Raw genomic sequence first — 21,497 nt, 5'->3', positions numbered from 1 at the left:
AGGGCCTGAGACGTGGTTTTCAAGAATTTCTCATCCCAATCAATAGAGGTGAGAAACATGTCAAGTTTGGACAGAGTTGGGCTGGAAGTCCCTCTTCTCCTGAAAAATCGAGGAGGAGGTATTCCTCTCGTAGGACCATCGGGTGACGTTAAAGTTGCCTCCCAAACAACAGATGGGATGAGGTAGAGAGGAGATGTGGTCCAACTCAGTCCAGGAGCTTTGCCTGAGTGAACTAGAATTTGGCCTGTAGACCGCTGTAAATTTCCACTAAAGATCATCCGAAATGTTGGTGAGGAGGCGAGTGACCGAGAAATTCCCAATGTGGTAGTTGTTAAGGGTCAGGTCGGAGGGGTCCCAAACCACCCAAATCCCACCTGATGCCCCTATTACTGGCATCGAAATCCATTGGCACGGCCTTCTGCCCCACACACAACGGACTAGTTGGAGGTTAGGATCAGGAAGTTTTGTTTCAATCAAGTCTAGGATAGAGGGAGAAAGTTTGGAGGTGTAGGCTCTTGCCACAGACTTCCTAGAGGCTTGACCTAAGCCTCTCTCGTTCCAAATCAGGAACTTCATGAGTTAGGAGAAAGGGGGTGGGAGGAGGCTAATCTACGGGACCTCCTCGGGCGGTTCTCTACGGCCAAGGGCATTGAGAGATCTAACGGTTTACCAGCAAAGGTTACGAAAATAAAGAGGTTGCAGGGTTCCCTCTGTCCCCTGATTCTCACCTGCATCCTACTCGGGGCGTCAGCTGTCAAGAACCTGTGAGCAGGGCCTTCCGGACCTTCGTACTCGAAGCCCATAAGTCTATACATCGAAAGCATCGTTTCATCAACTGTATTCGACCCCTCTCTGTTGGTCTCCCTATGAGGGTCTTCTCTGCCTTCTTCCAATGGTGCTGCATCAGGTGATACTTGATAAGAAGAGGTGCTAGAGACGGAGTGATCCTTGAGGGTACTAGTTGAGGCCATGGGAGCCTCAGAGGCCATGCAGAGGACAGTAGGCTTAGCTGAGTCCTTCGATGGAAAAGATTCCAAAGCCTTCTTCGAGGATCCATCATATCTATCCAGGTGCAAATGCGGGTCATTGTGTTCTGGGTAATCTTGTTCGAGAGAAGAAGAGAAGGGATTAGATGGGTAAAGGTCAGAGGGAAGAGAGGGAAAGAACGAAGTAACTGGCTCTGGCGAAGCTTCAGAGGAGAAGTTCCAGAAGGATGAGGGGGGATTGGGAGGGTGAGGGTACACAGTAGCTATCTCAGGTGGCGCTTGCTGGAGGGAGTGTTGGAATGAAGAAGGGGAGCCGGAAGGGGGAAAGGGTAGGAGGAGAGGGGGCCAAGGGTTGAGTCAACAGGTAAGGGTGAGGGCGAGCGGGCAGAGGGTGCAAGCGAGCCCTGTGAGGGGAGAGAATAAGAGTCGTAAGGGACGTAGGCTAGAAAGAGGGACAAAAGTGATGTAGGCGTTAGCAGGTCTGAAAGGAAAGCTAGGTCGGGAGGGGAGGCGTCCATGACGAAAGCTGCAACTATACCAAGAGGGACCAAATCTTTGGGAAGAACAGGGTCCGCGGGGTTCAGGCCTGGGAAAGGTAGATCTTTTGGGGAGAGAGGCCAAAAGGAGAAAAAGAAAGGGTGCAGGAGAGGAGGGGTCCACTCGAAGTAAGCGAAGGCTGAGGAGAGGGAGGGCTTTGCTCATTCGGGACTCCTGGAGCTTTTGCTAGAGGGAGGGAGGAAGGAGGAGAGGGTGAGAGGAGAGGGGAGGAAGAGGAAGACGGCGAAAAGGATGCGCTTCCCGGTGGGTTCATGGACATGTGTCCAGGGGGTGAAGGATCCTCCGACACAAGGCGCGAGGGCAGCATAGGGGAGGATGGCGAGGGCGGCGAACCGTACACGGGAGAGGACGGCTGGGCAGCAGAGGGCGGCTGCGTCAAAGAAGAGGAGGTGGGGGCTGCCTTATCGGCTGCCAGGTGGTCGGGGGTAGGTGAAAAGGTAGGCCATGTGGAGGACGGCGAAGGCGAGAGAGACAAGAGGCTGAGAAGAAAGAGACACAGGCAGGTTGGGTCTGCGGGCCATAGCTTGCGAGTCAGGTACCGGGGGCACCCCTATTGGGAAGTTTGAAGGGCCGGGTAAGTCTAAAGGGCTGAGTTTGTCCTTGAAGTGGGAAGAAGGGGGGGGGTTCAAATCTGTTGAATCTGATGATTTTAATATTGGAAGCTCTACGGTGTGTGATTTGAGCCAAATTTGCACATTAGCAAGATTTGCCTAATCTATCCATTTGAATTATCAGATTTGAGAAAAAATCATCAGATTCAACAGATTTGAGAGATCAAAAAATTCAATCAAAGAGAGACCCCTCGTTTTTTATGGATAACAAGGATGACAATATTGATAAACAGATACATGTAATAGTAGTAATAATAACCAGACTAAACACAATATAAGAGTAAATACAAGTAAAGGTTTTTAAGTTCAAACAAACAACCTAACAACCTAAAAAATGAGTTACTTTTATGACTGCCTCTGGATTCAGAATAGAGCATAGGGAATTTGGAATTTTAAGTGTAATGATTTGTGTGTGCATACACACAATAGTGTTCCCTAAAATACTTCCAAACCCAGGACATTTTGAAAACCAACACTCCCCAACATGCCCTCTTGTTCCCACTCCTTACCTATCTAGCCGTCAAAAGATATTAATGAAAAATGAAAGGTGGTCCTCCAGCCCCAAAATTTTCATTTGGATGCATGGTTCAGACTCCAATTTAGAAATGCATGATGGACCCCAAACATCTCATATAGTGTTACATGATGCACCAAGATGATTAAACAAGAATCTGATTTGAAGCTTAAAAAGTGCTCCAAATTTGATGCAAGGAAAAATAATAACAAACAAATAAAAATAAATAAAAAGAATTTTCAGAGATTATACCCTTTCTCTGGGTCTGTAAGGGAGTCCACCCCAAAATCATTTCACAAGACCAAACTCTTTACTCAATCACCAATAAACTCTGTTTACAATGAGGGACTTCCTACCCTTAAAAACAAAATAAAAAATAAAAAAAAATAACCATAAAATTCTCTCTCTCTCTCTCTCTCTCGCTATATATATATATATATATATATATTACTCCCACTTTTCTCAATCTCTACCCACATTTGATTTTTCTCAGATCTAAATCCTTTAAATTTCTCAATTCTTATACAAATCTCTTCTTCTCCCAGCATGGGGCCCCATAAATCTCCCATGAATCTCCAACTAAACAAACTCTTTACTCAATCACCAATAAACTCTGTTTACAATGAGGGACTTCCTACCCATAAATACAAAATAAAAAATAAAAAAAATAGCCATAAAATTCTCTCTCTCTCTCTCTCTCTCTCTCTCTCTCTCTCTCTCTCTCTCTCTCTCTCTATTTTTACTCCTTTTTTCAATCTCTACCGACATTTGATTTTTCTCAAATCTAAAATCTTTAAATTTCTCAATTCTTATACAAATTCTTCTTATCCCAGCATGAGGCCCCATAAATCTCCCATGAATCTCTAACTAAATCTCCTAAGTCTATGAAAATAGGACTTTTCCATTTTAAGCCATGTTAAACACACCAACCTCATTCATGAGCCGAATCAAGTAAACAAGAAATACCCCCGTCAACTCTAAAAATTGGAAACTTTCCATCCTACCCATTTGCTAAAAAAATAAACTCAAAAAAATAATAAGATTTAATTTTGGATTTTTTTCCTAATTTTTATCTGCATCATTCTCCCAGAGTTAGGAGAAGATTGGCCTCGAGCTTTATGGAACTCAAATCTTTTAGAGGTCGTCTTAAAAGTTGGTGACGAAGTCCCACCATTCTCCTGGGTACTTCTTTATGATCCAACTGAGAAGACACTTGGAGTACAATTTGTAGAGGAATTTGAACTATCGAACTCTGAAAAACTAAACTAAAACTTGAATTCTCCGTTGATCTCAAAGGATTGTATTTCACGTACTACAACTAATGCATTTCCTTCTTCATAATTAGAACCCATATTCCACAGCCTACCACAGGGGCTCATGCTTGGCGCATCAAAGTTGAGCCATAAATGACAGGCACACGGCCTAGTGTGTGGACTTCAGGTTTCCCCAAGGACTAAGTCAAACTATCGCAATAGTGCAAGAGGACTCTCTTTAGCACACGTACAAGTCATACCCCAATGAGTCACTTCCCATAAACGTGGCTATCATATGTACATGCCATGAGGTGGTAATGTAGAGGATTTTGGTTCTTGCCCTCATAAGCCCACCAACCACAAACAGGAGACCTGACGATCTCTTGGCCAAACCACTTAGAACATCTCTCTGACCTCAACAAGGGCTAACCCTACAAACCCTCCACGATTGTGCCTTATGCTCAGGGCCACAGGGTTTTGGACTCCATTCCCGGGCCTAGACTGCTAAAGCCCAAGTGAGCCCAGAGCATGAAGCATCCCTCTCTAATCTCACACAAACCATACCCACTGGAATACAGTATCACTATGTCACAATTTTTGCATGTCCTAAAGGCCTTTAAAAGCCCGCAGTCCCCAACAATCACCCAATACATGAATCTGCTTATTGGCTCAACAACGTTTTTTGCAATAAAGTCACATTTTAAGCCATTCTGAGATCTTTAAAGACTTGCATACCATGATTGAGATGTTGCATCTTAATAGACTATGCAAGTAAAGATTAAGGAGGAGAAGAGCTTGTATGATGAGGATCAGAGAGATTATGGGCGAAAGATGTAAATACTGATGGAAAATATTCTCCCCTGTAATTCAGTTTATCCTCTTCTAAGTTCCAACTTCAAAGTTCCATTGCTCTAGTTGTTACTTTATAAATCAATTTCAAAGTATATGTCTTAAAGATTACTGCAAGTTACAACCTCTAATGTTATTTTATCTATTATTCGATTTTAGATGAATTATGAGAATGATTTGTTGGGGATCGTCCTAAGTCCAAACCTTCAAAAATACATCATTCATATCATCAACCAGCTTTAATTCAAGCATATTAAATGCATCTCTACAAATCAGTCAAATAGGTTGGAGCATAAGAGGCTCAACAACTTGATCTTTGTGCAAAATAATTTGAAGCTGAGGCAAAGGAAATAACAAGTTGACAACAAACTATAGTAATAAACTCTTATAGTATTTTCTATTACGGTACAATTGCTAGAGCGCTTAAAGTTCTAAGCTGCTAGAATAATATGAATGTAGGACTAGGACCTTCCAAGGACTGGAGTGCTGAGACACAATTAACCTAGAGAAGATTAATATTGTTGAAGAATGGGTTGTCTAGCAAGAGCACCCAATTCTCATAAGGAATGGAAAAGCAATTAGATAACTAGATGGAGACAGAACCACCACAAGGAGGTAAATTTTCAGCTAAGTACTTCATTTGGAAATTTAGATACTTTAGGAATCAAGATTCTGGGACTCCAACGGTTTGTCAGTAAATAGTAACTTGGTAATACATAATTTTTCTCATTGGCGATGGAGATGATGATTTAGAGGGTTTCACTAGAGGGGATATCAATGATGATGATGAGAAGGCATAAATGAAGAGGAAGAAGGAGAAAGATGATGAAAATTACATATGTCTCACATCTATTTTATTATTTATATATATGTAACCGTTTATGTAGCATCTAGTTTCGGGGTTGATTTATGCTTTATGCCTTCATGGTTTATGTCATTGGATATTGAATGTGGACTTAGCAATTTTTATGGATAATGATGAGATTTACTTTAGTACTTTACTAAATTACTTGCTTAATACCCTTCAAATTCATCCCCTAATTGGACATCTTTTAGTGAGTTAATGCCTCAGTGGAGTGCCTCATGTGATAGTATTAGTGGAGTGCTTCATGTTATATGTATTGCTATTTTCTATGCATTTATAGTTCTCTTATTATTGCGAAAAACTTTCTTATTTTTTGGATTTTGTTATGTTTTCAGGTTTTTTCTATTTTTATCAATTTATTTGTATTTTTTTTAATTTTAAATCTTGTTTAGAATTTGACTAGTATGATAAGTGAACAGGTCCACTCTGACTGAACCAATGACTCCGTCGGCTTGATGGCAAGCCGATCCTGATGACATTGTTAGAAAGTAGAAAAGCACAAGAGCCAAGTATAAAAAATAAGCTCGAAAATGGTCAGGAATTGAGACCCAACTCTAAAATCAGCATGAAACTTTACACAAAGAATAACCTCCCTCCCTCTAAATCAGCCAGAATACGGAAAGGAATTGAGATCCAATTCTGAAATCAATAAGAAACTCTACACACAAGGAATAAACTCTCTCTCTCTCTCTCTCTCTCTCTCTCTCTCTCTCTCTCTCTCTCTCAAAAGTCAGTTATTGATGTAATTTTTTGGATGTCCAAAAGCGTAAATGATAAAATTATGGAACAGAATTGACATGCAGACAATCATCTAACCAATACAAGATAGAATAGATACCCTGTGAAAAATACATTTCTTGTGCACAGCCAAAGAGATATGCTAAATTATCAAGATAAACAGATCAACTAAATAATACAAGAAAGAAGGAAATCAATATACCACCAGAATAAAAGTATATTGGTATATTAGGGTCATACCTCATCCAGATTAATCTGGAATGGTTCCACAAAATCATCAAACATCGAGGGATTCATTTGTCTCACTATTTCTTGCACTTCCTGAAAAACGGATAAAAAGAAAAGGATCAGAAAAAGGAAGCAAGAATAGATTCCCAGAAAAGGGAGAAACATTTTATTCTAACTTGTAAATCGAAGATGAAGATCTCTATGTATATCTACTGTCACAAAAGTCAACGATTTTTTATTTGGGAAAGTAGTCATAACGAATTATAGTTAGGCCAAGAGAGTTGTATGTGTTTCCTATGTGCGGGTGAAAGCTTGTGAGAGCAAAGGCCAAATCCTCAACAAACTTTCACATATTATGTACATATGGCAGAAGCATTACCTTGAAGCAGCCCTAAAAAGGGATACGTATGCATGTGCATAGAGAGAGTCCCCCTTGCACTGTGGTGACATGTGCTTGACTTGCTCTTAAGGGGAGGAAACTATAATCCACATTATGGCACTGTGATTCCACTAATTATTGGCCAACTTTAACGAGCAAATCATGAACCCCCTGCATGAGACTGTGGGTCATGGGTTTTCATTGGGTTGATTTGAGAAAACATTTGTGGATAATGGTCATTGGGTTGGGTGGAGTAGCCTTGTAGTCATTTATTTTGACCTATTGCCAATCCACTTCTAGATATTTTATTTTTGTTGTTAGAAATATTTCTATGAATTTTGTAAAAATTTCTAAATTTTTAAAATTATTTTCTGCTGTAAATTCTTTGAAAAGTGTATTTTCATAATTATGGAACAAAGCAATGGTACATGTGGGGCCCTAGGATCCAGCCCCTCATGTGTTCCAATCCCCATTGGTGGGGCATGGGATCCATGGGGCCCACATGTCACCCATAGGGGTGGCACACCCAACTTCTTTATTTATTTAGTTTTGTTTTAATTCAAGTTGTTTTAAGTTAGATAATCTTTTAAATAGAAATAGGCTCAAGGCTAGATGGTTAGCATGGCAGAAATTGGGTGTGGGATGCACTAAGTCCTATGGGGGTAACCTTAGGCATGATCCAGTAAGTCTTCCCAGCTATTTATTTTTGTGTTTCAGTCTTATCTCCATATTTACTGTGATTTCTAGGAACATACCTTGTATTAAAATTGATAGTGGAATTTTGGTTTTTATTCTTGGATTGTTTCTTTTGATTTTGGCAGTAAAATGAAAGGTCTTAGGTTGTATTTAGGGTTTCAATTTTTTATTTACAGCACTGAATTGTGGGCCTCTGTAAATGGAATTCAGGTGTATTAATAAAAGTAAGGAGAATTTTTTTTTTTTTTGTTCTATCATGACTTCCACATAGCCACATCTTTCATTTGTTGGTCTCAATTTGGGAAACAAACTGCTGACCGACCAGCCACCAAGATATGCTCAACCTCATGCGCTCAAAGGAAACAACCATGACCACTTAAGCAAGTGTAACAGTTCAAGGTCCCTCTCACATGCTCCATAAATCATGCAAAGGCATTTCATCCATTCTATTTTATCGAATTCTTTAAGTATATTCAATGCTGCATGTTACATTCAATGCTGTATGTTCCTGATCCAACATGGAGATAATCACCTAGGTTGCCAACCATCAGAACCAACAACGATGATGGCACGATCAAATATTTGAAACCAAGTTAAGGGGGGTTATTTGAGACAACAAAAAGCCTTCTTCAGTTGATTTATTGTCAATCAAAACATGGTATACTAGCTAGATATAGTGATAAATACCTCCTTAAGATACTATGAAAAGAACTTGCTTCACATCTGAAAGAACCTTCTACGGCTTCATCACAGATGAACTACAAATATTCATCCATAATAAGACAAGAATTGTGCCTCTAACTGTTCGATTGACTTTGTAGCATGTTGTACGGTGATAGTATAGTAGACAATGAACAAGAAGGGAGTATAGAGATTGAAACACAAAGTACAACAATGGAAGAAAGTTCTTGTTCGGGCAATCAAATAGGGAGATGGTCTATAAGTTATGTTCCATTGTGGCATTTGAAAAAGGTCTGAAGAGTGAAAGACAAATTAGAAGAGGCAGTAAAAAAACCAAAATGACCTAAACTTGGGCATGTGGCACTACCGAGAAGGGTTTACAGTGGATCATCCCTTGTTGAGGTCAAAAAAGTGCCTGAATAATGTTTCTAGGCCAGGAGAATTGTATGGGTCTCTTGTGTGTTATTGTCGGCCGGTGAAATCAAGGATCAAAGCCTCAGCAAACTTCCGCATGACATGTACATATGACAGTCACATTACTTGGACGCACCCCGATAGAGGGACACGTGTACATGTACATAGAGAGAGCCCCATGTGCACTGCAGTGGCAGGTGTTAGACTTGCTCTTAATGGGGGAACTGAGATCCATATTCCGGGATCACGGAACCACCTTTTATTGGGCCAACTTTGACAAGCCAATCATGAATTCATGCATACGACTTTAGTTTGATTGAGAAGACAGTTTTGAATCTTGGTTACTGGGTTGGGTGAAGTGCACTTAGAGTCACTTGGTACCAGTCCACTTTTAAATATTTTATTTTGGTATTAGAAATACTAATGTGAATTTTACAAAAGAATTTCCATTTTTTAAAAAATTTATTTCTGCTGTAAAATCTTTGAAAAGGATACTTTCAAAATTTTCAGAATAATGAAGGGCACATGTGGGGCCCCAGGATCTAGCCCCACATGTGTGCCACCCTCACATGCGTGGACGTGTAGCCTATGGGGCCCACTTGAGGCCTATAGGGATGACTTCTTCAACTTATTTTTAAATGGTAGTTTTTTTTTAAATTACAGTTAGTTATAAGTCAAAATAATCTTTTAAAAGAAAAGATTGTCTTAGCTTTGTGGGAGTTTATTTTAACTGAATAAAAGTTATCTTTGACTTCCTACAAATTTTAAAAATGATAATAGGAGTTCTAGATTGGATATAATTCTATTTCAATTAGAAGTTGGACTTGGCTCAAATTATAAGGAGATAAGGTTCCTAATAATCCTTCCAAAATCAATCATCATTGATTTGTAAGATGGATTGCTCAGATTTAATCTCTTTCACCCCACACATTTTCTAAGTTCCTATTGTCAAGTTGCATCATTTGATAAAGAATATACTTAGAAGGAGTTCTAATCCAAATTGGAGAAGGAAATATTTTTATTTAAGCACCATTGAGCCCCTCTCTTCTAGACAGATATTTCTCTCTTCCATGTATTAAATCTCTCATTAAAAATTCGTTTTTCTCTCTCCTCACTTCCAAAACCAAAATTTGATAAGACAAGGGTGGCAGATTGAAATCCTAATTAGGGTTTTGCTTTTTGAAGAAGAAAAAGGGTCACGCCGAGGATTGTATGCCTTCAAACCCAATCCTAATTTGTTCCTAACGGTTCCTACAAAGCCTAGTTAGGTTTCCATGCTCTCTAAAACCTTAGATTAAGAGGAATTGCCTATGAAAGCTTCCCATCCAGCAAGATCATAAGGGGCAAAAGTGCGCCATTGGTCAGAGAATTGGGTATGGGGTGTATCAACTCCTATGGGGGTAACCCAAAGCATGATCAAGTAAGTTTTCTTAGCTTTTTTTATTTACTTGTCAGTCAATTCTTGTGATTTTTCAGGATCATATATTGTACGTAAATTCATAATGGAATATTGGATATTGTTCCTGGGTTGTTTATTTGTTTTGACAGAAAAGGGAAAGGTTCTAAGTTGTATTTAAGGTTATATTTTTTTATTTACAGCACTTTTTGTGGTTCATATAAGTGGAATTCAGGTATATTAACAAAAAAAAAAGGATTTTTCTTTTTAATTTATTACCTTGAGTTCCACATAACTACAACTTTCAACATGTATGTGTTGGGAAATACTGAGATTGTCAGCAGTAGAAACCATGAGTATCTATAGAGGCACAAGCACCTAGTTTGCTTGTCAACACGTAAACATTAGAGGCACCTGAATCATTTCAAGGACTCCCAAAACTTGCAGCTCATACGTTGAAGCCCAGAATACAAAGATGGGTTGTCACTGAAAGAAGGCACTATGTTTCTCTAGAATTTTCCTATGAAGGTAGGCATAAGTATTGAACAACAAAACAAGACAAATCCAAAGAATGAGACTGGCCCTCATTGAATTTCAGGAAGACACATTAGAAAATCAATGGAACTGAGTAACCAAGATAGGAATACCATCCAACTTGGAACATGCTCAACCATGTTAGGGAACAGCTGAAATTTCATTACCAGGATGTCAAACCATTTGGTCTTCTGGCATATTAATCTGAGGGGAAGATAAAAATCGGAATCACAATCAAGATAATAAAAAATAATAATACAAATGATTTACCCATAGACGGCAACTCCTTTGATACTCTGGTAGCTAGTACATTCCTGTGCTCATCTGATGGACAGTTAACGTAATATTCAACAAAAGTGACTAGCTTACATGAGAGGGAAATTCGAGCGAAAAGCAATCTGGAGCCTAATGTGATTTCTTTACATTCGGACCACAAATAAAGAAAGAAGCTTTAAGAGAATTTTAATGAGCTAATAACAAATAAAACTCCAAGGGACTGATCTTGTAATTGGATTCATACACATTACCCTGTTACTACACCTTCGCATAGAAGCTAGGGTTTTCGGTACTGGAAGTGGCAGACAGAATAGGATTACATGTGTTTTATGTCAAAGCATATGGGGTGTCAGAATGCGTCGCTCGTAAAGAATTTAGTTCTGCTCATGACATATCACATTAAATGCTGCAAAAATAGTTACAAAAGGGTAGGGACATCGGTATCCAAAAACTGAGCATGTTAACAACTGTGCACTGTAGTATGAGCATGACAGATTGCACCATTTCCCACCCCCCACCTTCTGGCCTGTACATCCACAGACACTCATTTCTATCGAAGCCTGATTACTAATACCTATAAACAACAATTAATGAAGCCAAAGCTTTTCGTTTTAGGGTAGTTCAACCAATCAAGTGTAGCCTGATTCTGAAGTCAAAGCTAATTTTGTTACGCAAGTTAAAATGCATTTTATTTGAAATACATATTGTTTTTTACATAATATTTGATATTACAACCATATATTTGAGAAAAGGGCAGCAAATAAACCAGTCCCCTGGTTTATCGTGCCATTGCAGAAATACCAAACGGTAATTGAAGAAATGTTCTGTTCAGACTGTGAAACAAAGGATATACAAGACAACCAAATAACTAAAACCTCACATATAATATGACAGAATTCACAAAATTCTCCAACAAAGGGTGATCAGATAATCCACATATGTTCCTTAGTAAATCATGTTATAACTAACAAATGGAGATAGGAAGGACCTGATACATAAATTATCTTCAAAAAAAAAGATATTTGATGAAACATATGATATCAAGGTAGTGTGGCATACCAATCCTGTCAACCTTGATCGTTCCAACAATACATCAACAATCCGATCTAGAATATGTCTGTTGCGCATCAAACCATCCATTGCATACTCTTCTGTCTCTTCAAAATACTGTCACAAAAACCAAGAGAGGATATAAAGCTTTCTCCCACCTAATAATTACATAAAATCAACATATCCAATCACAAATATCATGATGAAATAATACATACCATCAACCAACAACTACAAGGAACAAGAAAGATGCGAACAGTCCTACTCATTTACAAAAGAGTATTGTTATCATTATACCTTAAAAGGTATAATGATCCTTTTCCAATAGTGTTAACCAAGATTTAAAAAAAATAGATTGATAACCCAGCTTGTCCATCCGGAAGACCAGGTCAGATCGGCGGTCCAAATCGGAGACTCGGCTGTGTCGGCCTAATCCCGCGTAAAAACATTCAAAAAACCACTAAAATGTCTGAAAAAACTAATTTCTTATGTTTCCAAAGAAATTGGGAACATTGCATTGTAGATTTTCATTATTTCATCAAAAATATGTAAATACTGAGAATCTATTTCATGCCTGAGTGTTTGTTGACCACTACATCCATTTAATATTCAAAGTGAAATTTAAAATGCAACTCATTGCAATAAAATGGATCTCTCTAACTCATTTTTTTATTTTCATAATCTCCATTACCACTTGCACTTGTAAATATGGGGATCTTACCTACTCATTTCTTATTTCCCCTTTTCTGAAAATCAATTTATTGAATGACTTATTAATTGCCATTTGTATTTTTATCGTAATGAACTTGCATAAATCTAAGGATCAAAGTATTTTTTTTTTCCCAGCTTTTTCTTCATGGTACTCCCTCATTCACTAAATTACTCTATTTATTTCTTTTCTAAATTTTCTTTTGCTTCATTTTAACTTCATCTGTCCTTGTTCAAGAGTAGCTGGTTATTTTTTTTCACTTCATTTTTCTAAATCCTTTCTTTTTGACACCACCACTTTAGGTGGATGCACTTTAAAATGGCAATTTTTTTTAGAACCAAAAGTAATTAATAGAAGTACCATGAATCTTCCAAAATTGCATAATGGCCTTTTCATCGTTGTATTTTTAATTTTGAAACATTACATCATTGAAAGGTGTGACTACGTGGAACTCAAGGGATTAAATTCAAAAAGTTTATTTTACTTTTATTTCAAATACCTGAAATCCACTTGCATGGGCCACAATATGTTGCTATAAAATCAAAATAATGCCCTAGATACAACCTATTCAAGAACTTTAAACTAACACCCACTATAATTTTTAGCAAAAAATAATTTCCTGAAAATTTACAGAAAATAGGAAATACTACTGTAAATTAATTTAAAACTACTAGAAAGATTTACTGGAAGATGTCTGGAGTAACCCTCCTATGGCTTGGTACACCCCACACCCGATTCCCTGACCAATGGTGTATTTTTTCTCTTTAAGGTGTTGCTGGAAATTATTACATAGGGAAGCTTTAGAGGCAATGCTTCTTTCTCTAGGTTTTTAACGAGCTCAAAAATAAACTAGAGTTTATAAAAACCCTATGGGAAAGAAGTAGGGTTGAATCTGAGACTCGATCTCTCTTTGGGCTGAGGTTCACTTTTTTTTCTTCAAAATACAAATAAACTAGAGTTTATAAAAACCCTATGGGAACAATGTAGGGCTGAATATGCCACTCGATCTCTCTCTAGGCTGGGGGTCTCTCTTCTTTCTTCAAAATACAGTAAACCCTTGCTCTAGGGTTTCTCTATAGAGCCACCTATATTTTTCTTCAAGACAAAATATAGAGGAGAGAGAGGGTGGCGTGCCTCGCGATGGTTAAATAGAGGGGCATGAAAATTATGGGAGAGAGAATTTGGGTGTGAGAGAAAGAGAGAGAGAGAGAGGATCTATTTGTTGTAGGAGAGAGAGATCTTGTAATTGTAAGAGAGGGCTCAAATTTGATCTTTATATAGAAAGAAATCTCTCTTCTAGATTGAACAGGATTCCTACTCTCTCTTCTAGTTTGAACAGGATTCCTTCTCAGTATTGCCTTATCCAGTTTCCAGCTAGACCTTCAGGATAAATAGGAAATCTGTTAGGTGAGAGAGATTTAATCAAAGTCATACATCACATAGATCAGACATCATGATTATGGGTCGAAAGATAGGAACATTATCCTCTTGGACTTTGACCCAAGTCCAACTCCTATTTAAATTTAAAATAAACTTTATCTAGAACTCCCATTTCAATTTGAAATACAATCAAACTTAAAGATTATCTAGATCTCTAGATTTCCCATAAGGATAAGAAACCAAATCTAATTTAAAGCTAATAGGATTTCCCATAATATTTGAATCAACTATTAACAAAGTGGGAGTACCCCTCGTTCTCCAATTAAAGTCAAGTGCCACTTATTTAAAAATAGAACTAAAAAAGGGGTGTGCCCCTCTTTCCCTGTAATAATGGTATACCCCCTTTCTTCCATAAAAGGTGGCGTGCCAAAATTGTTTAAAAAAAATTGTGGCTCACGAGAGGGTGTCACGTGGTCCCTACACTTTAAAACAAAACTCACACATGTGGGATGGATCAATGGTCCCACATGTGTTATTTTAAGTTCAAAAATTTCAGAAATACCCTTTTAATAAAAATTATAGCAAAAATGATATGAAAAATATTTAAAAACCATAGAAAACATTCATAATATCAAAATAAATTATACAAGGAGTGGACCGATACCAATGAGTAAAAATTAGTGACACTATGGCCACTCCACTCGCCCCAAAAACTATGATCCACTATTATTCTCTTATCCAACCCAACAAAGTCTCATGACCCACAGTCTCTTTGCAGAGGCTCTTGATTGGCTTGTCAAAGTTGGATAATAAACAGTGGGATAATAAAGTTGGATAATAAAGTTGGATAATAAACAATGGGATAATAAAGTCAGAATGTGGATTTCAGTTCCCCCCCTTTGAGAGCAAGTCTAGCACTTGTCACCACAATGAAAAAAAGGCTCTCTCTATACATAGGTACACATGTTCCTCTATAGGGCAGCTTCCTATGCGGCTATCATTTATACATGTTGTGCAGAAGTTTGTTGAGGCTTAGGCCTTTGCTCTCATAGGCCTAAAACTACACACAGGAGACCACACAGTTCTCCTGACCTACAAACATAATCCCTAGGCATCTCTCCGACCTCAACAAGGGATGACCCACTGTAAAACCTTCTCGGTTGTGCCACATGCCCAGAGCTAAGGGTTTTGGATATTACCAAGGCTATAAACCGCCTTTGAAAGCCACTGAAGTGCATTTCCCACTATAAATAGCATTTTTACGAGTTTTCTAGGCCTTTCAAAGCCACAAAACCCAACAATCATGCCTTTGAAAAGTGGGTTTGATGAGTCTCCTCGACAACAAATTTATTGGACCTTAAACCTTGTTCTTATTGTCATTGCACTCATTTTTTCTTTTCTTTTAAATGTGGGGTTTATTAACACTTTTTAAATGAAGATAGAGCTTGACGTTAAAAATAAATAAAGATAGTGTTCATTTCTATAAACCTCTTACACCTTTTAAATGAAGATATTGTTTGATGCTAAGCAAAAAAATGACGATAGGTTTTCTTTCTACAAGTGTTTGTAGAAAGAACAATTTTAAATAAATAAATAAAGTGTTTGTACAAAGAAAATAAGTGTTAATGGCAGCGTTTATAGAGGAATGTATTCACCAGCCACATAAATGAAGATAAATGACGATAGCATTTGTCCCACATCAGGACGATATGATAGCAAGAGGGGGTAGGGCATCTATAAAAGGTTCACATCTCAAAGGATGGGTGTCTTGTGATTTGCAGCTCCCTTTGAGTAAGAAGGGTGGGCCCTTGCCACCACTCGTTAGGTGAGACATTGTAATATAAAAAATTTAACAGGAGAAAAAATATATATAAAGGTGGGGAACACAACGGGGGAACATAATGGTTTCAACGATTTTCAATCCGGATCGGGCAATTCCGATTCGGATCAGCGATTTTTAAAACCTTTATGTTAACTACTAGCGTCACATGTTCACAACCAATAACCAGAAGCAGTAACTAAATAATGTAACATTTGATCACCCCGACAATAGGGCCTTCAAATACATATAAAAAATACAAAAAGGACAATAAAAAAAAAGGAGCAAGAATAGTGTACCCGAGTCAGTTCTCGTGTGAAGAGCTCTGACAATTCAGGAGTCATATCCACAGGAATGACATGAGGATCCTCCCACTTCAGAAGAAAATGAGCATTCAGAAGGATAAGAGAAAAACTTAGTACTTCGCACCCTAAAGGGCATAAAAAATTTCACCAAATAATAACCATACCAAACATGACCGGTACCTTATACTTTATTAGTTCACCATCTGGACTGTCCGGTGACTCTGTCACTCCATACCTTTTTATCAAAGCAGTAAGGCCCAACCTGGCATTTCTGGGACTAATAACCATCTCTCTACCAATCTGGAGTGTAAACTACAGTAAGCTACAAAGATCCACATGACATTATCATATAAATTCTACAGAAACGGAAAAGTAAAAGCTCATACTTTTGATATTTTTTCAAGATCATCTCTTCCACCATCAGTAACCCCATCCCCAAACACCACAAGCTCAGCACATCGCCCACCATGAGCCACAACCATTTGCATTTTCATGTACCCAAAGGTTGTATATCCTTGGTCTATCATATCTTCCCTCGGGTAAAAGACAGAAAGCGCAGTTTCCTAATTCCATTCAGGAGAAATGGGTTAGACATGAAACTAAAACAGAGAACCTGTGCAGCCATTACAATTCAAAAATAAAAAGATAAAAAAATTGCCCAGCCATTAGCAAATGACAGATATTTCCACTAAAAAGCTTGGGACCTTTTCAAACCAAAGAAAACAATTACAAAATTAAATTTATAATACTAAATTACTCTTTCGACATTCAATACCTTACCACCAGGAAGCAACTGAGAGAAGGCATGCCAATCATATCTTGGAAATAGATGGGCTAACAATATATGACCAGCTTCATGTACAGCCAGAAGTCTCTTTTTCTCAACAGATACCTGTAGTTTGAACACGCATGGCCCTAATCTTATCAAATGCTACAGAACTAACACACATTGATAATTACAATAAATCAAAATCACACTATTTCAAAATGCAAATAGCAATCAGGTAAGTTGCTCACACTCGCTTCAGACTTCTGTTGCTCTTCCTCTGTAAGCAATACACCCATACCCTCAAGCAATTGCTTATCTAGCACATCAATGATATCCTGCTGGTATATCTGTGAATGCCCTTTCCTTACCTAAAAGCAATTAAATGCTGATTATCTAGTAAGAAAAGAGATCAATAAAGGCATCACTTAAATTTTAAATTCATCCATAGTTTAAAGTCACCTAAATGTCAATATGAACAAGGCTCTCAGCATGATAAAAATCCAATCTTTTCCTATTCTTCCAATGCCTTAAATGTAATTATTTTCAAATTCTTAGGAGACAAATGCACTGAAATACCTGGGAAGCTGATTAGAAGAAGCATCACCTATACATTAACAAGGACAGAGAAATGGTACATACAGGATACAATATCCACACTCATCTTGATCTATTTATGCTTCCATATCACAAGAGTGAGAGATGACAATCAAAGAAACAAAAGTTCAAAGGTATCCCCATGTGGTTGCTGGAAGCTATTCCTGAACCACAACAAGTAATGTGTAAGTGCTGTCACATTTCCCAGTAACTGATATATCTAACACAATGCTAAAGTGAATCTCAAGCAAAACAAAATCATGGGAACACTGAATACCATCAAAAGTACAGGTACTATTCCAATTGACTGGTGAAATATTAGATAAATCTAAATAAAGATTTTACTAAACCTAAATATAAATAGGACATGAGATGCTAATTTCACCAGATAATATGTTCACACAGCATAGAGACTGCATGGCTAAAAAGAAACTCAGAAGCAAATCTAGTGGGGGAGGGGCATCAAATCTACTTGGCCCCGCTTGACTTTAGGAACAGACCATACACAAGACCTCTAAAGTCCTTTTGTACATGCTAAAATTTAATGGTTGGTATGTTTTGAACTTTAAGAATATTTTCAATATCCTAGGTTGAAAATCCAGGAAAATGGAGAGAATGAGGAACACGTCGCACATAGAATTAAAGCAGGGTGGGTGAAGTGGATATGTACAACCACAGTTTTATGTGATCGCCACATACAATGAAGCTGAAGGGAAAGTTCTACACGACAACGGCGAGACCAGCATTGCTTTATGGGACCGAATGTTGGGTGGTCAAGAAACAATATATCCATAGGATGAGTATAGTTGAGATGAGGATGTTGAAATGGATGAGTGGAAAGACAAAAAATGATAGAATTCAAAATGAATACATTCGAGGAACTTAGCTGTGGCTTCAATAGGTGATAAGATGAGGGAAAGTATACTTAGGTGGGCTGGCCATGCGCAGCGCAGACCCAATATAGCGCCGAGCTAGGAGGTATAATTTGGTTCAATTAGAAGGCTGTACAAGACCAAGGGGAAGGCCCAAAAGGACATGGATGGAACTAGTGAGAACAAATATGGGCACATATGGTCTTACTCAGGATATGGGACACCAGAAGTGGGTCTCCTAAGATGATATATCTTCACAGATTCAACGATGCAAATGATATAAAAGGAAGAAACAAAAAGAAAATGCATGTTTGGCGGATCCACTGCCTACAAGGTCCTCTGGATCTACAAATTTGCATTTAGCAAACCTCGTATCATCAGATTCAGCAGAAAATGGCTCCACTCCATCTGAAGTTGCATCAATTGATCCAGAACAGTGATCCTCCAGAGATCCTGGCAGGTCAATCATCTTTTCCTCATGTTTGGCCCAGTAGCTATGTCTTGTGATTCTTTTGCAAAGTTTTTATAGAAAAGGCACAGTTAAAAGCTTTGGCACACTTGCAGAAAATTGGTATCGAATTCGGGTAGACAATCATTCACAGAGATTGACCAAGATGATGATAACATTGGTGGAGATAGGGAGAGTAAGAACGATGAATTACCACCACCACCACATTATGAAGCTAGTCATGGTCATTCAGAATGAGCTGAGAAGAACAATTATAACAAGGTTAACGCCCTACAAAGAGACACCACACCAAAGGCTTGGCACCTACATCAGCTTGAGAAACATAAGCACACTTGGCTCACCATAATTTATGCCAACAGACAGAAGATTAAAATTAAGTTCAGTATCCGTCTTTGTCTATGGCCAGGAAGGTTAATACGATTGTATTGCGTAATTGGTACAAATATTATAGCCAAGGGTAATAGAAGATCTCATTGATTTCCTTTTGGAGGGTGCATATTTGGTAAATTGATGTTCATGCAGTGTGATGATTAATGAATATGCTCTAGTCAACCATTCCTCAAAAACATTTTCCATGTGATCAAAACATTGAACATTTAAATTGTAACATGAAACCACTTGATTTATTTCTACATTTCTCTTGCCTATCAGATTATTTGAAGAACGAAACAGAATGGAAATTTGCCAAGTCAGCAGTTTTCCTTTGGAAGGAGTAGCGAGATAAGTCCTCAAGTTATTTAACTGTGTAAGACCACAAGCATAACAAGATAAATTCTGTTATGAATATGATGAATTTTTATAGCATAGTCTGTAAAATGATATAGAATTGCAAACAATGAGAAAAACAAATATAAAAAAGATATAGAATTGCAAACAATTGAGGAAAATAAATATGAAAAGAGATCCGTATTTATTCAGGGTATAATTGGAACACCATTAATTTTGGAAAACGTTCTTCGTTCACGAGAGACAACAGATCAAGAAAATAGTTCCTTTTGAAAGAATATGACTTTACATATAATATAGTAACAATGGTTAAAAGGCTCTTAGGTTAACGAATAATCCAAAAAATTTGAGTAGAGCAGTGTACTGCATTCTACAATTTCATCAAAGGTAAAAAAAGAACTTCACAGATCAAAGTATATAATTCAGAATAAAAATATTCATCAAAATAAAGAATGATTAGCAATTATCACTAAAAAAGAAAGATCAAGAATGATCCGACTTACCAAAACAACAGCAAAAGGAAAAACACAAACAATACCTCATTTTTATCACCCTAAAAGAGGGAAAAATGCACTAACCGACATTATCCCGGCTTCATTGACAAGGTTCCGGATATCTGCTCCTGAATAACCTACAGTCCGGAAGACAAGCTGTAGAAAGACAAGCAAAGTCATGAAGTTTAATCACATTTTCAACTCAAGCATTCCACACAAAGGCCCAAATCATAACTAACCTCCATAAGAAACAATATATGAGGAATAAAAGAAAGAAAAACAACCAATAATGTTATCACGAATATATAAATATATATATATATATATAGTAACCTCAACAAGAACAATTATTACCAAAACATGCTACAAATTGTTGGGTTTTGTGGCCTTTAAAGGCCTAGAGAGCTTGTAAATATGATATTTTATAGTGGAATATGTACTTCAGTGGGAGTGCATGTGTTGACTGACCAAGGGTTGGGCAGTTTATGGCCTTGGTTATGTCCAAAACCCTTACCCTTGGGCATGTGGCACTATCGAGAAGGATTTCAGTGGGTCATCCCTTGTTGAGGTTAGAGAAATGCTCAGATGTGTTTTTATTGTAGGCCACGAGAACTGTGTGGTCTCTTGTGTGCGGTTATAGGCATGTGAGAGCATGGGCCAAAACTTTAATAAACTTCTGCACAACAGGTAAACATGACAGTCGTATTACTGGGAAACAACCTTTTAGAGGGATATGTGTGCATGTGCATAAAGAGAACATCATTAGCATGGTAGTGACAAGTGGTCGATTTGCTGTTAAAGGGGAGAATTGTAGTCCACATTCCAGAATCATAGTTCCACTGTTTATTTTCCAACTTGACAAGCCAATCATAAGCTCTTGCTTTGAGATTGTGGGCTATGGGTCTTTGTTGGGTTGGATAAGAAAACAGCGGTGAATCATGATTATTAGATCAAGTGGAGTGCCCTTATTGTCGCTAATTTGACCTATTGGTACCAGTCCACTATTAATATATTTTATTTTGGTATTAGAAATGATTTTATGATTTTTACATATTTTTCTAGAATTTTAAAATTTTAATTCTGCAATAATATTCATTAAAAGTGTATTTTAAAATATTCAGAACTTGACAAGGCACATGTGGGACCAAGGATCCACCCCCCACATGTATGTGCCACCCATGTGGGGCCCACATGATACCCTAGGGTTGCGCGCCCCATTTCTTTTAAACAAAATATGGCACGCTCCACTTTTTTATATTTAAATCTGCCACTTTTAGTTGAAGTGTTCGATAGGGACTCTTCTAATTTTGAAATAAATTTGGTTTCATATTC

The 21,497-nt window shown here is 37.8% G+C and overlaps 1 protein-coding gene across 3 annotated transcripts in view; it reads right to left on the bottom strand.

The window, feature by feature from the left end:
• The window catches only part of FTSH12 (FTSH protease 12), an 80,993-nt gene that overhangs the window by 15,049 nt on the left and 44,447 nt on the right, over positions 1 to 21,497 (bottom strand). For 2 of the 3 annotated variants that reach the window (XM_011630175.3, XM_088858098.1), the window contains exons 11-18: positions 20,250 to 20,321; positions 17,259 to 17,378; positions 17,017 to 17,133; positions 16,628 to 16,804; positions 16,422 to 16,541; positions 16,236 to 16,310; positions 12,038 to 12,145; positions 6,615 to 6,695 (exon numbers count right to left, since the gene is read on the bottom strand). In XM_011630175.3, the coding sequence (XP_011628477.2) occupies positions 6,615 to 6,695; positions 12,038 to 12,145; positions 16,236 to 16,310; positions 16,422 to 16,541; positions 16,628 to 16,804; positions 17,017 to 17,133; positions 17,259 to 17,378; positions 20,250 to 20,321 (870 nt within the window). Of the gene's footprint in view, positions 1 to 6,614; positions 6,696 to 12,037; positions 12,146 to 16,235; positions 16,311 to 16,421; positions 16,542 to 16,627; positions 16,805 to 17,016; positions 17,134 to 17,258; positions 17,379 to 17,649; positions 17,769 to 20,249; positions 20,322 to 21,497 lie in introns of all 3 variants that reach the window. The other variant, XR_016049215.1, reaches the window with a different exon arrangement.

Source organism: Amborella trichopoda, chromosome 2 (genome assembly GCF_054954075.1).
Source record: "Amborella trichopoda isolate Santa Cruz 75 chromosome 2, AtrichopodaSantaCruz75HAP2 v2.0, whole genome shotgun sequence".
Lineage (NCBI taxonomy): Eukaryota > Viridiplantae > Streptophyta > Magnoliopsida > Amborellales > Amborellaceae > Amborella > Amborella trichopoda.
Note: the sequence above shows the minus strand (reverse complement) of the source record. Positions and strands in the feature narration are given on the sequence as shown.